This window comes from Ascaphus truei, chromosome 6, assembly GCF_040206685.1.
Source record: "Ascaphus truei isolate aAscTru1 chromosome 6, aAscTru1.hap1, whole genome shotgun sequence".
Classification (NCBI taxonomy): Eukaryota; Metazoa; Chordata; class Amphibia; order Anura; family Ascaphidae; genus Ascaphus; species Ascaphus truei.
The window spans coordinates 30,101,316-30,118,075 of record NC_134488.1 but is presented as its reverse complement, the minus strand read 5'-3'; the positions used below and the strand labels follow the sequence as shown (position 1 = coordinate 30,118,075).

Sequence of the window (16,760 nt, the reverse complement as noted above, 5' to 3'; positions counted from 1 at the left end):
TAAATATACCAACAATGCAAAATCCTAAATATGTATGGCAGAATGACATCCTACCCATGGAAAAGAGAAGCTGGCATGACATTTCGAGGTACCAACCCCTGCACCAGATGCCCTGAAACATGCCAGCGCCTCTTTTCCATGGGTAGGACGCCCTGAAACATGCCAGCGCCTCTTTTCCATGGGTAGGACGCCCTGAAACATGCCAGCGCCTCTTTTCCATGGGTAGGACGCCCTGAAACATGCCAGCGCCACTTTTCCATGGGTAGGATGCCCTGAAACATGCCAGCGCCTCTTTTCCATGGGTAGGACGCCCTGAAACATGCCAGCGCCTCTTTTCCATGGGTAGGAAGCCCTGAAACATGCCAGCGCCTCTTTTCCATGGGTAGGACGCCCTGAAACATGCCAGCGCCTCTTTTCCATGGGTAGGACGCCCTGAAACATGCCAGCGCCACTTTTCCATGGGTAGGATGCCCTGAAACATGCCAGCGCCTCTTTTCCATGGGTAGGACGCCCTGAAACATGCCAGCGCCTCTTTTCCATGGGTAGGACGCCCTGAAACATGCCAGCGCCTCTTTTCCATGGGTAGGATGCCCTGAAACATGCCAGCGCCTCTTTTCCATGGGTAGGACGCCCTGAAACATGCCAGCGCCTTTTTTCCATGGGTAGGATGCCCTGAAACATGCCAGCGCCTCTTTTCCATGGGTAGGACGCCCTGAAACATGCCAGCGCCTCTTTTCCATGGGTAGGACGCCCTGAAACATGCCAGCGCCTCTTTTCCATGGGTAGGATGCCCTGAAACATGCCAGCGCCTCTTTTCCATGGGTAGGACGCCCTGAAACATGCCAGCGCCTCTTTTCCATGGGTAGGACGCCCTGAAACATGCCAGCGCCTCTTTTCCATGGGTAGGACGCCCTGAAACATGCCAGCGCCTCTTTTCCATGGGTAGGACGCCCTGAAACATGCCAGCGCCTCTTTTCCATGGGTAGGACGCCCTGAAACATGCCAGCGCCTCTTTTCCATGGGTAGGACGCCCTGAAACATGCCAGCGCCTCTTTTCCATGGGTAGGATGCCCTGAAACATGCCAGCGCCTCTTTTCCATGGGTAGGACGCCCTGAAACATGCCAGCGCCTCTTTTCCATGGGTAGGACGCCCTGAAACATGCCAGCGCCTCTTTTCCATGGGTAGGACGCCCTGAAACATGCCAGCGCCACTTTTCCATGGGTAGGATGCCCTGAAACATGCCAGCGCCTCTTTTCCATGGGTAGGACGCCCTGAAACATGCCAGCGCCTCTTTTCCATGGGTAGGACGCCCTGAAACATGCCAGCGCCTCTTTTCCATGGGTAGGATGCCCTGAAACATGCCAGCGCCTCTTTTCCATGGGTAGGACGCCCTGAAACATGCCAGCGCCTTTTTTCCATGGGTAGGATGCCCTGAAACATGCCAGCGCCTCTTTTCCATGGGTAGGACGCCCTGAAACATGCCAGCGCCTCTTTTCCATGGGTAGGACGCCCTGAAACATGCCAGCGCCTCTTTTCCATGGGTAGGATGCCCTGAAACATGCCAGCGCCTCTTTTCCATGGGTAGGACGCCCTGAAACATGCCAGCGCCTCTTTTCCATGGGTAGGACGCCCTGAAACATGCCAGCGCCTCTTTTCCATGGGTAGGACGCCCTGAAACATGCCAGCGCCTCTTTTCCATGGGTAGGACGCCCTGAAACATGCCAGCGCCTCTTTTCCATGGGTAGGACGCCCTGAAACATGCCAGCGCCTCTTTTCCATGGGTAGGACGCCCTGAAACATGCCAGCGCCTCTTTTCCATGGGTAGGATGCCCTGAAACATGCCAGCGCCTCTTTTCCATGGGTAGGACGCCCTGAAACATGCCAGCGCCTCTTTTCCATGGGTAGGACGCCCTGAAACATGCCAGCGCCTCTTTTCCATGGGTAGGACGCCCTGAAACATGCCAGCGCCTCTTTTCCATGGGTAGGACGCCCTGAAACATGCCAGCGCCTCTTTTCCATGGGTAGGACGCCCTGAAACATGCCAGCGCCTTTTTTCCATGGGTAGGACGCCCTGAAACATGCCAGCGCCACTTTTCCATGGGTAGGATGCCCTGAAACATGCCAGCGCCTCTTTTCCATGGGTAGGACGCCCTGAAACATGCCAGCGCCTCTTTTCCATGGGTAGGACGCCCTGAAACATGCCAGCGCCTCTTTTCCATGGGTAGGACGCCCTGAAACATGCCAGCGCCTCTTTTCCATGGGTAGGACGCCCTGAAACATGCCAGCGCCTCTTTTCCATGGGTAGGACGCCCTGAAACATGCCAGCGCCTTTTTTCCATGGGTAGGACGCCCTGAAACATGCCAGCGCCTCTTTTCCATGGGTAGGACGCCCTGAAACATGCCAGCGCCTCTTTTCCATGGGTAGGACGCCCTGAAACATGCCAGCGCCTCTTTTCCATGGGTAGGACGCCCTGAAACATGCCAGCGCCTCTTTTCCATGGGTAGGACGCCCTGAAACATGCCAGCGCCTCTTTTCCATGGGTAGGACGCCCTGAAACATGCCAGCGCCTCTTTTCCATGGGTAGGACGCCCTGAAACATGCCAGCGCCTCTTTTCCATGGGTAGGACGCCCTGAAACATGCCAGCGCCTCTTTTCCATGGGTAGGATGCCCTGAAACATGCCAGCGCCTCTTTTCCATGGGTAGGACGCCCTGAAACATGCCAGCGCCTCTTTTCCATGGGTAGGATGCCCTGAAACATGCCAGCGCCTCTTTTCCATGGGTAGGACGCCCTGAAACATGCCAGCGCCTCTTTTCCATGGGTAGGATGCCCTGAAACATGCCAGCGCCTCTTTTCCATGGGTAGGACGCCCTGAAACATGCCAGCGCCTCTTTTCCATGGGTAGGACGCCCTGAAACATGCCAGCGCCTCTTTTCCATGGGTAGAATGCCCTGAAACATGCCAGCGCCTCTTTTCCATGGGTAGGACGCCCTGAAACATGCCAGCGCCTCTTTTCCATGGGTAGGACGCCCTGAAACATGCCAGCGCCTTTTTTCCATGGGTAGGACGCCCTGAAACATGCCAGCGCCACTTTTCCATGGGTAGGATGCCGTGAAACATGCCAGCGCCTCTTTTCCATGGGTAGGACGCCCTGAAACATGCCAGCGCCTCTTTTCCATGGGTAGGACGCCCTGAAACATGTCAGTGCCTCTTTTCCATGGGTAGGACGCCCTGAAACATGCCAGTGCCTCTTTTCCATGGGTAGGACGCCCTGAAACATGCCAGCGCCTCTTTTCCATGGGTAGGACGCCCTGAAACATGCCAGCGCCTCTTTTCCATGGGTAGGACGCCCTGAAACATGCCAGCGCCTTTTTTCCATGGGTAGGATGCCCTGAAACATGCCAGCGCCTCTTTTCCATGGGTAGGACGCCCTGAAACATGCCAGCGCCTCTTTTCCATGGGTAGGACGCCCTGAAACATGCCAGCGCCTCTTTTCCATGGGTAGGACGCCCTGAAACATGCCAGCGCCTCTTTTCCATGGGTAGGATGCCCTGAAACATGCCAGCGCCTCTTTTCCATGGGTAGGACGCCCTGAAACATGCCAGCGCCTTTTTTCCATGGGTAGGATGCCCTGAAACATGCCAGCGCCACTTTTCCATGGGTAGGATGCCCTGAAACATGCCAGCGCCTCTTTTCCATGGGTAGGACGCCCTGAAACATGCCAGCGCCTCTTTTCCATGGGTAGGATGCCCTGAAACATGCCAGCGCCTCTTTTCCATGGGTAGGACGCCCTGAAACATGCCAGCGCCTCTTTTCCATGGGTAGGACGCCCTGAAACATGCCAGCGCCTCTTTTCCATGGGTAGGACGCCCTGAAACATGCCAGCGCCTCTTTTCCATGGGTAGGACGCCCTGAAACATGCCAGCGCCTCTTTTCCATGGATAGGATGCCATTCTGTCATAGTTTGACTTTGGGTAATATTTTGTAATTTGCATTTTTTGTATATGTATATTTAGGATTTATTCAGGAGTATTTTTGTATATATCTAAATTCAGACAAATATTTGATTGTTTTCACCCATGAGTGTGCAGTGCCAGTGTACTTTTGCATTGTGGATTTATAGGTGGTTTAGGGGGCTCCCCACCTTTGACACTAGCATCTAAAACTCTGACACAGACCCTCATTCTCTCCGGCCTCGATTACTGTAACCTCCTGCTGTCCGGCCTTCCTGCCTCTCACCTGTCTCCCCTACAATCTATCCTAAATGCTGCTGCCAGAATCACTCTACTCTTTCCTAGATCTGTCTTAGCGTCTCGCCTGCTGAAATCCCTCTCCTGGCTTCCGATCAAATCCCGCATCTCACACACCATTCTTCTCCTCACTTTTAAAGCTTTACACTCTTCTGCCCCTCCTTACATCTTGCTAAGAGAATGTCCACCGAAGAGGGGGAAAAAAAGCACCGTGCACTGCGCTTTTCTCATCTTTGATGGACATTCACTCTGTCATAATCATCTCGGCAGGACAGACGCTTCAGGAGTTGTCCACCAGCAAGTCGTGAGTACTTACAAACTTGCTTCATTTGCCGGATCTATTACTGACTTTTGATTTTGGTTACGTTGCTCCCTCCAGGGTTTGTTCCCTTGCACAGAGGGTAGGGGATCTGTCTTACCTTTCCACGCAGGTTAGGTTCCAGTAGTGTCCCCACACTTCCCCCAGAGCCCTGCACCCAGATACATAGGAGGCATTTTTTTTTAAATTCTTACACAGATCTCCGGCCTCTGGTGGTGGATGTAATAATACTCTCCATCAAATTCTTCTATCAAGAAGTGCTCCAATACCTTAAACAGCATGAACAGCTTCTCAAATTGGCTCTGCAGCACTGCCATTGGACTTACCTGTCTGAGTATTTGCACTAATTTCTCGCTATGTACCATCCAGACTCTTGCGTTCTGCTCAAGGATGTCTTCTCTCTACCCCTTGTGTGTCTAAAGCCCTCTCCCGCCTTAAACCTCTCACTGACTGCCCCACTTCTCCGGAATGCCCTTCCCCTCAGTACCCGACTACCACCCTCTCTATCCATCTTTAACACCCACCTTCTTAACAAAGCATATGAGTAGCTCTGTGGCTGATACTATACACCTCATACATCGAGCTTGGCCCCCTGCAGACGCACGTACCAGAACACCCTCCTACTGTCTCTGTACGTTCTTCCTACCAATTAGATTGTGAGCTCTTCGGGCAGGGAATCCTTTTCCTAAATGTCACTTATGTCTGAAGCGCTTATTCCCATTATGTGTTATTTATATGATTGCCGTGTGTATTACTGCTGTCAAGCGCTATGTACATTAACCCACTATATAAAGATAGATATACATACACCTAGAATTCTAGACTTAATGATTTCATTGTCTTTAATTGAATTATAGGTTTGAGAATTTCATTTTTTGCGAATCTTCCCTTTTCTACTATCTTATTTATGAGTGCTAAACATTAAATGCATAAATATATATAATGATATATAATGATATATATATATGAATAATAAAAGCGACTATACCTGTTTGGCAGCCATTTCCTCATCCCTGCCGTCTCCAATTACCACGTAAGTAACTTTCTTTCCGAATCTAGTTACTATTTTTTCAAAGCAGCTCTCTTTTCCTGGAAATAAAGAAAAGTATCCATGATAGTTTCCGTATGTTCATGTTATTGATAAGAGCGCAATAGGTATAGTAGGCGCATACTTGTACTCGTGTGTACAAGCAATTCAGCTCACTCAGAAGGATTTTCGAATGATCTAATCTATCAAAGAGTCACGGAGAAAGTTTGATGACAGCGGATAGTGGGATTCTGAACGGTTTCTCCCACTTAAGAGACCTCCACACATAAGATGCTGCATTGTGTTCAACTGCAGAGAGGGACAATTTAAGCTTGAACATTGAAACCCGTCTGTTTTGTTTGAAAGAAATTGCCTCTTTTTCCTACCATCAAATTTCCCAGCGGTTCGAATGCCAGATTTGTTTTGCAGGGCATTTTAAATATACCTGCTGTTTAGAATTTTCTTTTTCTGTAAGGCTGTCAAAAGCAGCAGGCAGGAGTAAGGGAGGGGTCATATATATATTGACTTTAGCACCCTCCCACACCCCATCATTGTTGACCGTAAGAGAGAGAGCCATAAAATGGCTGCCTACATCTGAACAGGAGGTTTTCACAGAGGTACGACCAGGGACCTCCTGAATAAGGTATTGTATAATGAAACCGCATCTCAAATTTGAACCCCTTTGCTGGTGAAAGGGCTACGGAAAGGTGCTAATGTTTAATTTCAAATTGCCACAGAAGACCATGATCCTTACCTATTTTTGTGGCACTGTAAATATTCTCGATCGGAAACACTTCTCCGAGGCCGTAGAGTAAAACCTTAGCGAGGGCGGGCACCAGCTGTGTTGTCGTTATGAGAACGTTCACGCAATTCTTTCTGACAAGAAGAAACACAAAAGGTTGTTGGACTTGACTTTCAGTGCTGATGGGGCACTCAACGTATTGCACTGTAGAACTCAAAACATACAGATTTGTAAGCAGTTGTAGTTTTAAGGATTTGCCGCTGTATTGGGCAGGCTCTGTGGTTGCCATTTCCTCCTTTAGAATCCTTTACTTTTATTGTCCTCACGGTCTATTGCAATGTTTTTCAACAGGGGATCCTAGGAATCCTTGTGTTCCCCGGGCACCCCTAAAGGTTTCCTGCAATTTTCAGGCCATTTGATTTTTTTTTAAAACCAAATACAGAAGAATTTTCAATGCATCTGATCTCAGACGCGCTATTAGAGAGGGTTGGGGTTCCTTACAATGCATCAGATCTCAGACGCGCTATTAGAGAGGGTTGAGGTTCCTTACAGTGCATCTGATCTCAGACGTGCTATTAGAGAGGGTTGGGGTTCCTTACAATGCATCTGATCTCAGACGCGCTATTAGAGAGGGTTGGGGTTCCTTACAATGCATCTGATCTCAGACGCGCTATTAGAGAGGGTTGGGGTTCCTTACAATGCATCTGATCTCAGACGCGCTATTAGAGAGGGTTGGGGTTCCTTACAATGCATCTGATCTCAGACGCGCTATTAGAGAGGGTTGGGGTTCCTTACAATGCATCTGATCTCAGACGCGCTATTAGAGAGGGTTGGGGTTCCTTACAATGCATCTGATCTCAGACGCGCTATTAGAGAGGGTTGGGGTTCCTTACAATGCATCGGATCTCAGACGCGCTATAAGAGAGGGTTGGGGTTCCTTACAATGCATCTGATCTCAGACGCGCTATTAGAGAGGGTTGGGGATCCTTACAATGCATCTGATCTCAGACGCGCTATTAGAGAGGATTGGGGATCCTTACAATGCATCCGATCTCGGACGCGCTATTAGAGAGGGTTGGGGATCCTTACAATGCATCCGATCTCGGACGCGCTATTAGAGAGGGTTGGGGATCCTTACAATGCATCCGATCTCGGACGCGCTATTAGAGAGGGTTGGGGATCCTTACAATGCATCCGATCTCGGACGCGCTATTAGAGAGGGTTGGGGATCCTTACAATGCATCTGATCTCAGACGCGCTATAAGAGAGGGTTGGGGTTCCTTACAATGCATCTGATCTCAGACGCGCTATTGGAGAGGGTTGGGGTTCCTTACAATGCATCTGATCTCAGACGCGCTATAAGAGAGGGTTGGGGTTCCTTACAATGCATCCGATCTCGGACGCGCTATTAGAGAGGGTTGGGGATCCTTACAATGCATCCGATCTCGGACGCGCTATTAGAGAGGGTTGGGGATCCTTACAATGCATCCGATCTCGGACGCGCTATTAGAGAGGATTGGGGTTCCTTACAATGCATCCGATCTCGGACGCACTATTAGAGAGGGTTGGGGATCCTTACAATGCATCCGATCTCGGACGCGCTATTAGAGAGGGTTGGGGTTCCTTACAATGCATCCGATCTCAGAAGCGCTATTAGAGAGGGTTGGGGATCCTTACAATGCATCTGATCTCAGACGCGCTATTAGAGAGGGTTGGGGTTCCTTACAATGCATCTGATCTCAGACGCGCTATTAGAGAGGGTTGGGGCTCCTTACAATGCATCTGATCTCAGACGCGCTATTAGAGAGGGTTGGGGTTCCTTACAATGCATCTGATCTAAGACGCGCTATTAGAGAGGGTTGGGGCTCCTTACAATGCATCTGATCTCAGGCGCGCTATTAGAGAGGGTTGGGGTTCCTTACAATGCATCTGATCTCAGAAGCGCTATTAGAGAGGGTTGGGGTTCCTTACAATGCATCTGATCTCAGACGCGCTATTAGAGAGGGTTGGGGTTCCTTACAATGCATCTGATCTCAGACGCGCTATTAGAGAGGGTTGGGGTTCCTTACAATGCATCTGATCTCAGACGCGCTATTAGAGAGGGTTGGGGTTCCTTACAATGCATCTAATATTGGACGCGCTATTAAAGAGGGTTGTAGTTCTGCAGAATTTCACAATATAAATTATAGGCTTCCTTAACCAAAACAGTTTGGAAACCCCTGCTCCATTGGCTTCACCCTCCCAAGTGCCATCATAAAAGCTTAACCTGCCAAGTTGCTGTATCCCAAGAGCTAACTACAGAAGTGGGCTGCAGAACTGGCCATTAAACAACATATATACAGGGCAGGAAACATGGTTTCAATGTACAGTTTACACTTATGTTGCATGCAAATAGGAACACACCACAAGGCTTTGCAACACAAGCGGTTTCACAACATACCCGCTCCTCACCTGGACTGTATGAGCAGTAAACATTTCAATGCTGTTCCTAACCAGCCGTCTGTCAGTGCTTCTATGTCTGCTCTTAGCCGCTGTAGAGAATCGCGGCGTTGTGGGCTGAGAAGGCCTGTGACGGAAGGATAAAGGTGTAAAAAAATAATTAAATGGTAAACTAGATAAAGACGACAATGGTAAAAACCTACAAAATGTATATATTTGTATGCAAGTCTAAATAACCAGACTTCCTGTTCTCAGAGCTGTGGGAGTTAAAGAAAAAAGCTGTCGCTCCAAGGACAGTAACAACTGTGGCTGGCTGCAGGGGGGCCCATTCTGCCCAACGGGACCTCACACAGAATTTCACACTGCCTGGGGAAGCCAAGGGATCTGAAGTGTGGGTTCCCCCAGCACAGAGAACACCAAGACTGGCTACATCCAATATATAGTAAATGGGGAAAGGGGGAGAGAGGTAGGATAACCCCGCTCAGCCACTGGAGTATGAGAACAGAGACTGGGAGTGGTGCTATCAGGGATAAAAGTGTGCACTGGAGGACGGGGGACAGAATCCCAAAGGATGCACTCACTTAGGGATAGAACTCAAAATAAATACATTTTATTGATAATCACAAGAAAAACACACCCGACACGTGTTTCGTTCCTAACTATGGAACTTCTTCAGCGCGACCAGCTAGGAGTAGCTCGGTCTGTTTTCAATCACAGCGTGGAGTGCGCATCTTAGTTGTTAGCTACTACTGATGTGGGCCAAATGCGGATCCCACTAGCTAGAACTAGGATCGTTCATACCATTACTTGGCGAGGGATTCCTGCGTGACTTTACTTCACACCTCAGGTATTTAATCCGGAATGTGTTCCGGGATATGGGGAGTTAATGACCTACTGCCTATTTGGTTAACTGTAGCCCCTGATTATCACTGCTATTTCTTACAAGAGAATTGACACAGTGGGGCACAGCGTTAACCTCTCCATACATATTTGTAGCAGAGCTAGATGTGTACCCCTACCTGCTAGTAGGAAATAGGCATCAATCCAGCAGCAACACTACGGCTGCAGCGTCACTTTCCCCACGTCTCATTTATTCAACGAGAGGAGGGGCTAAGGTTATTGCCCATGAAACATATATACACACACATATACACACATAGAAATATATATATATATATATATATATATATATATATTTCTATCTGTGCACCCACCCCACATATGATTTACATGTAATTACTCCACCAATGATATCTGGAGGTATACACAACATATGATCGAGCAGGTACCAACCCATAATCATTATCACCACCAGGTGACAATTTACTATTTAGCCTTTTCCTTTCAAGTATTTTGTTTGGATCACTATTATAGTGTCCATACCCAGGAATAGGCTCATAGTTAGCACTCCATACTTCGCTGTGGCAAACATGCGCTCAAATTTCAGGTTTTAATTAGGATGTGTTTTTCTTGTGATTATCAGTAACGTTTATTTATTTTGAGTTCTATCCCTAAGTGAGTGCATCCTTTGGGATTCTGTCCCCCGTCCTCCAGTACATCCAATATATATTAAATATACATAAACACATTTCCATGGTGGGACGGAGCTACACCACCTTTTTCTGGGGATCAATGATAGATGTATGCACGCGCGCCAGGGAACGCCTTTTTAAAAAGTTTTGGGGTGTGGTCTTAAAAGTGCAATCCCACATAGCTGGCAAAATAAATAAATATATATATTTAAAATATCTTAGCAATCTAATGGACTTCCTTAAAAAAAATCCAACTCTGCTAAATATTGCAAATATTTGCCTGCTTTTATTTCTTTGGAGAGTGTCAATCAAGTGTTTTCTTTATCCTTAACCCGATCGGTCTTAAATCAGAACGCTAAATCAAGATGTGTTAATTACCCAGATTTAACCCCTTAAACCAGGGGTGGTCAAATTCACTCAAGGGCCACCAACTGGTCAGGTTTTAAGGATATCCCTGCTTCAGCAGAGGTGGCCCAGTCTGACTAAGCCCCCTGTGCTGAAGCAGGGATATCGATAAATCTTGACCTGTTGGTGGCCCTTCAAGACTGCAGTTGGCCGCCCCTGCCTTAAACATATCACTGCCATTAGAACACTGTAGACCTAGAAGTGTTTGCCTCTTTAAATACCCAGACTGATATCGCCGGCAGACGAGGAAGAAGGATGCAGTGGGATGCCTTGTAATTGCGCTGGGATTAAACCTACGATCTTTCTGGGTTGAGGACTTACCACTGACATTGCTCTTGTACTTCTCGTAGACCTCTATCACTTTGCGATACCGGAAGGCCAACTTTCTCATCCAGTCCATCCCTCCCTGGACGCCGGTGTTGGAAGCGTGGTTCCTGCTGCCAGCAGTGCCATTGAAACCATCCGTGGCAAAGCTGTAGTTACTGAAATTAAAGATGGTGGCCTTGCACAACTGAGGAGAATGGAACTTCTCTTCATCCCGAGAAACTGAGTCTATTACATAAAACCACAATTGATCTTATGGTTTTATATAATGACACACACACACACACCACACACACACACCACACACGTGGTAATTTCATCTCCGTGGACTCCCCAAAAGGTTTCAGAGATTTGAATATTTTTCTTTGCTGGTAAACGTTATAATTATTTTCCATTGACCCCCGTTACCAGATTGGTAATTCTAACATCTCAGGATCATAGGAGTAGAGGGGTTGTAGTCTCCGGGCCGGGAGTGTGACGGAAGCAAAGGGCTTAAGATGGTAAACTCTCTGAAACAAGTAATAGTGCCATACTACTCCTGTATTTTACATTCTATGTGGCATGTTAACTGATGACTGCATACAGTACATTGGCGTCATACCATGGGCACAGATCATACCTCAAATCTTGGCCGTTGTCATCAGATGCCACATCTTCCACGTGAACCTGATCGCACTCCTTAGAATACAAACCACACATTAATGAGTTAACCACTGTCATATTTCGCTTCGTACCAGGCAACGTCTATGTCATGTATAGAAACACAAAGCGGACAGCAGATAAGGAATCACCAGGCCAACCCCAGTTACTCCATTTTCCTACCTGCTGTGAAGCCAGACTCCATATGATCCATATTTACGATCCCGAATCCACCCCCCCCCCCCCCCCACAAGCAGAATTGAATCCAGTTTCCAAATGAGTCTCGATTACCTCTCCTGGGAAATGCTATAAACGCTTGCTTCTTTAACACAATGCAGCATTATGAATTCTCGCTGAAAACTCCCGCCAAAACGCACCAAAAAATTATTAACTTAAGGGTACAGTTCACCCTATTTTTTTTTGAGGATGTTTAGCTTCTAAAAATCAAGGATACTAGAAATTCACTAGTAGTTTAACTGAGTGCAAATGTTTTTCTCACATCAGCTAAACCGTCCTCTTTACCCTTTCCTCATTTGGTAAATACTTGGTATATTATCATTGCAGCCCGGGACTTAAAAGCTCATATAGAAGTAAAAATACAATTAGAAAATCTATGTTAAGTCAATAAAGGGAGAAAGACGCAGTCTACAAACAGCAGGCATCCGGGTGACTGCCACCCTCTCATCAGCTCCCCTCTAGGGCTTAAATGGGATCAAATGAAAGATTGTAAATGCTAACATTAAAAGATGAAATCTCACATTAAAATGTTTTTTTTTCAATTATTTTCTTCTTTTTTTCATTAGCAAATAGTACGATGCATCCACGACAGCCCAGTTGTTTACAAACAGAACAAAGTCAGACAGATTAAGGGCTCTGGCGCAAATGTCAAGGAAAAAAGGGTTTCCAAATCTTTCTTGCCTCCGTACATTACATAATTACGGGCTGCAATTAGCGTTAAGGGATTACATTTGCAGCATGCCAGCTGCTCTTGTTCGCTGTGAAACCAGAAGTGAACATGCTAATCATGCCCAGTCTTGGATAAATCACTTTACCACTACTTTTTTTTTTTAACCACAAAGAAATTAGTCCCCCCCCCCAATCCTTTTCCCACAGGAAACAATGCATCATTATTGATGTTCAAAGTTAATATTCCTTCCATGCAAAACCTAGGAACTTCAATTCTGAACATCAAAACACAACCCCTTCCAGCATAAAGTTATTTTGTAATATACCAGTTTTTATTTATTTATTTTAGGAAAGTGCAAACATAACTATTTTTTTGTTGTTTTGAAGTTTAGCGTTTCTTGTTTACCACATTCAGCCAAGCGCTATGTAAACATCTGTATCTACAGGCAAGCGGTACCTCCACACAATTTACACCAATGATGCAGCCATCACTAGCCAGAGGGATCAAGGGGAGAACAATAAATGCCACTAAAGAACCTGCAGTTGCCTTATCCCAAAAGATACAAATCCCACTTATTGTAAGATTTCCTCAGCCAAACTTTAATGTCCTTCTCAGCTGTGATTTGTCACTATGCCCCTGCACTGTGCTCGGGTTCTTCGCCTTCACTTTTACCTACTGCCCTCTTCCCTAAAACACTCGCTATGCACCCAGACCCTCCTCTACGCACCTTCATATCACATCTGAAAACACACGTGTGAATAAGCAATTCAATAGCCTGCCTCGGGACCACACACCCACAGATGCATTTACCCACAATCAAGGTCAGGCATTGCCGATCAACAGCACTTATTCATTCCCCCCCTACACTCAGTAAATCTCAACAGCCGACTTGGATGATAAGATCGGCAGGGTACGGATTCCTTGTCCGCTTTGCTGCTTGATGTACTTTTTGTATTATAATTCCCTAAATGATATTGCCTATTTTGGAATAAATGAATAAAAATATACATGTGTACATTTTCCTTCATGTATACCATCACGTGACTGTTGCATTTAGTATGTTGTTGGCTCACGTTTACCTGTTCTGGTTGAGCCTCACAAACTTGATCTCTTTATTAATGCATAATCTTATTCTTTTCTTTTTTTTTTAAAGGAGTAACTGATAACGTTCCCTCCCCCCCCCCCCCCCATATTTAATAAATATATATATTATTGAAGAAGTGGGTCTCCGGAGTTGAATCCCATTAATTTCAGCTCCGGGGACACCCCCTTCAGAGGTAAGTGCCGGTGTCCCTCTGCAGTTTAAAGCGCACACATCACATGGGCCAATAGGAAGCCGCACCGGATGATGATGTCACGGCTTCCTATTGGCCGCAGGGCCCGGGAATTTTGAAAATCTGCCAAAATATGAGCCCTGGAGCGGCTACAGGCCCCTATTACGGAGGTAGGAATCTCTGGAAGCAGGGGGTCTCTGCTGAAATTAATGGGGTTTAGCTCCGGAGACTCCCTGCTTCAATATGAAGAAAAAAACACGGCACGGATTGCACCTCCGAGGTGCTGACCCTCCGAGGTGCTGACCCTCCGAGGTGCTGACCCTCCGAGGTGCTGACCCTCCGAGGTGCTGACCCTCCGAGGTGCTGACCCTCCGAGGTGCTGACCCTCCGAGGTGCAGACCCTCCGAGGTGCAGACCCCCCGAGGTGCAGACCCCCCGAGGTGCAGACCCCCCGAGGTGCAGACCCTCCCAGGTGCAGACCCTCCGAGGTGCAGACCCTCCGAGGTGCAGACCCTCCGAGGTGCAGACCCTCCGAGGTGCAGACCCTCCGAGGTGCAGACCCTCCGAGGTGCAGACCCTCCGAGGTGCAGACCCTCCGAGGTGCAGACCCTCCGAGGACTTAAGTGTCATGTTTAAGGGGTTCCACTTGAGCGATGACTTTTTTTTTTTTTTGTTTTTATTAAACATAATCTGACACTTCTAAGTATTTTGAAATCGGATTTTAAAGTTTGTTTGCAAAACGGGAACGGAGACGTGGGGAGGGTTTCCCATTCTTCTGGCTGCTCCTTTTTTTATATCCTGATCTCTGTGTTTAAAGAGTTTGCCCTGGCAAACCTGCCTCTCCTCTTCACTGGCTCTCTGATAAGGACAGGGTGGGTAAGAGTATATTAAATACTGGATTGACAAACACTTTCCTAATCAGAAGTCCGTAAGAAAAGCAATTGGTAAATTCTAAAGAGAGAAAACAGAAACAGACATTCTTGCTTTTAGCGTGGTTAGATAGGCTTAAACCTATTAGATTTTTTTTTTTTACAAAAGGTATTTTTCTGGCTGGCTACGTGAGATTGCATCTTTAACGTAGCTATTCTGTTACATTTATGTTTTTTTATTTTTATTTTCCCACTCGTACAGCGTTGTACAGGAATAAAGTAATTATTCTCACCTCCAGGTCGTTGAAAAACAAATGCGTGTCGGCCACTTCAAATATCATCTCTTCCATGGCCAAACCTGAGCCCACCACAAGCGTCGGGTCCTGGGAAAGGGAGCACAAAGCGCAGGAAGAAACACTGTGTATTAGACAGGAGCGGGTTAGGGGACGAGCCCAGTGTGATGTGCAGCGTCGGCTCTTCTCGTGATCAAATCCCTTTGTCTCCCTGTGCCTCAGGCAATATTGGACTGGGGCAGATTTATTGCGTCTCCAAAATTGTGGGCCGAAGTGCGTACAGTGTCATTGGTATGTGATTAAAAATATAATGCGGGCATGTAGAAATTCTCTAAGCAGAAGTACTGTGTGTATATATAATGTGTGTATGTGTGTAGGGTTAGGTGTGTGTGTGAGATAGATGGGGTGTGTGTGAGAGAGATGGGGTGTGTGTGTGTGTGTGTGAGAGAGAGATGGGGTGTGTGTGTGTGTGTGTGTGAGAGAGAGAGAGAGATGGGTCGGTGTGTGTGTGAGAGAGAGATGGGGTGTGTGTGAGAGAGATGGGGTGTGTGTGTGTGAGAGAGATGGTGTGTGTGTGTGTGTGTGTGTGTGTGTGTGTGTGTGTGTGTGAAAGAGATGGGTCGGTGTGTGTGTGTGAGAGATGGGTCGGTGTGTGTGTGTGTGAGAGATGGGTCGGTGTGTGTGTGTGTGTGTGTGAGAGAGATGGGGGGTGTGTGTGTGTGTGTGTGTGTGTGTGAGAGAGATGGGGTCGGTGTGTGTGTGTGAGATGGGGTCGGTGTGTGTGTGTGAGAGATGGGGTCGGTGTGTGTGTGTGTGTGTGTGTGAGAGAGATGGGGTCGGTGTGTGTGTGTGTGAGAGAGATGGGGTCGGTGTGTGTGTGTGTGTGAGAGATGGGGTCGGTATGTGTGTGTGTGTGTGTCAGATGGGGTCGGTGTGTGTGTGTGTGTGAGATGGGGTCGGTGTGTGTGTGTGTGAGAGATGGGGTCGGTGTGTGTGTGTGTGTGTGTGAGAGAGATGGGGTCGGTGTGTGTGTGTGTGTGTGAGAGAGATGGGGTCGGTGTGTGTGTGTGTGAGAGAGATGGGGTCGGTGTGTGTGTGTGTGTGAGAGAGAGATGGGGTCGGTGTGTGTGTGTGAGAGAGATGGGGTCGGTGTGTGTGTGAGAGAGATGGGGTGTGTGTGTGTGTGTATGTGTGTGTGAGAGAGATGGGGTGTGTGTGTGTGTGTGTGAGAGAGATGGGGTCGGTGTGTGTGTGTGTGTGTGTGTGTGTGTGTGAGAGAGATGGGGTGTGTGTGTGTGTGTGTGTGAGAGAGATGGGGTCGGTGTGTGTGTGTGTGTGTGAGAGAGATGGGGTCGGTGTGTGTGTGTGTGTGTGTGTGTGTGTGTGTGTGTGTGTGTGTGTGTGTGTGTGTGAGAGAGAGATGGGGTCGGTGTGTGTGTGTGTGAGAGAGATGGGGTCGGTGTGTGTGTGTGTGTGTGTGTGAGAGAGAGATGGGGTCGGTGTGTGTGTGTAGAGAGATGGGGTCGGTGTGTGTGTGAGAGAGATGGGGTGTGTGTGTGTGTGTGTGTGTGAGAGAGATGGGGTCGGTGTGTGTGTGTGTGTGAGATGGGGTGTGTGTGTGTGTGTGAGATGGGGGGTGTGTGTGTGTGTGTGTGTGTGTGAGATGGGGTCGGTGTGTGTGTGTGTGTGTGAGATGGGGTCGGTGTGTGTGTGTGTGTGTGAGATGGGGTCGGTGTGTG

General features: G+C 47.9%; 1 protein-coding gene across 6 annotated transcripts in view; it reads right to left on the bottom strand.

The window, feature by feature from the left end:
• EYA3 (EYA transcriptional coactivator and phosphatase 3) overlaps window positions 1-16,760 on the bottom strand; it is a 96,376-nt gene that overhangs the window by 4,866 nt on the left and 74,750 nt on the right. For all 6 annotated transcript variants that reach the window (XM_075603769.1, XM_075603768.1, XM_075603767.1 and 3 more), the window contains 6 exons: window positions 15,022-15,111; window positions 11,659-11,717; window positions 11,037-11,197; window positions 8,791-8,905; window positions 6,352-6,473; window positions 5,559-5,659 (listed from right to left, as the gene is read on the bottom strand). In XM_075603769.1, coding sequence (XP_075459884.1) covers window positions 5,559-5,659; window positions 6,352-6,473; window positions 8,791-8,905; window positions 11,037-11,197; window positions 11,659-11,717; window positions 15,022-15,111 — 648 coding nt within the window. The remainder of the gene's footprint in view (window positions 1-5,558; window positions 5,660-6,351; window positions 6,474-8,790; window positions 8,906-11,036; window positions 11,198-11,658; window positions 11,718-15,021; window positions 15,112-16,760) is intronic.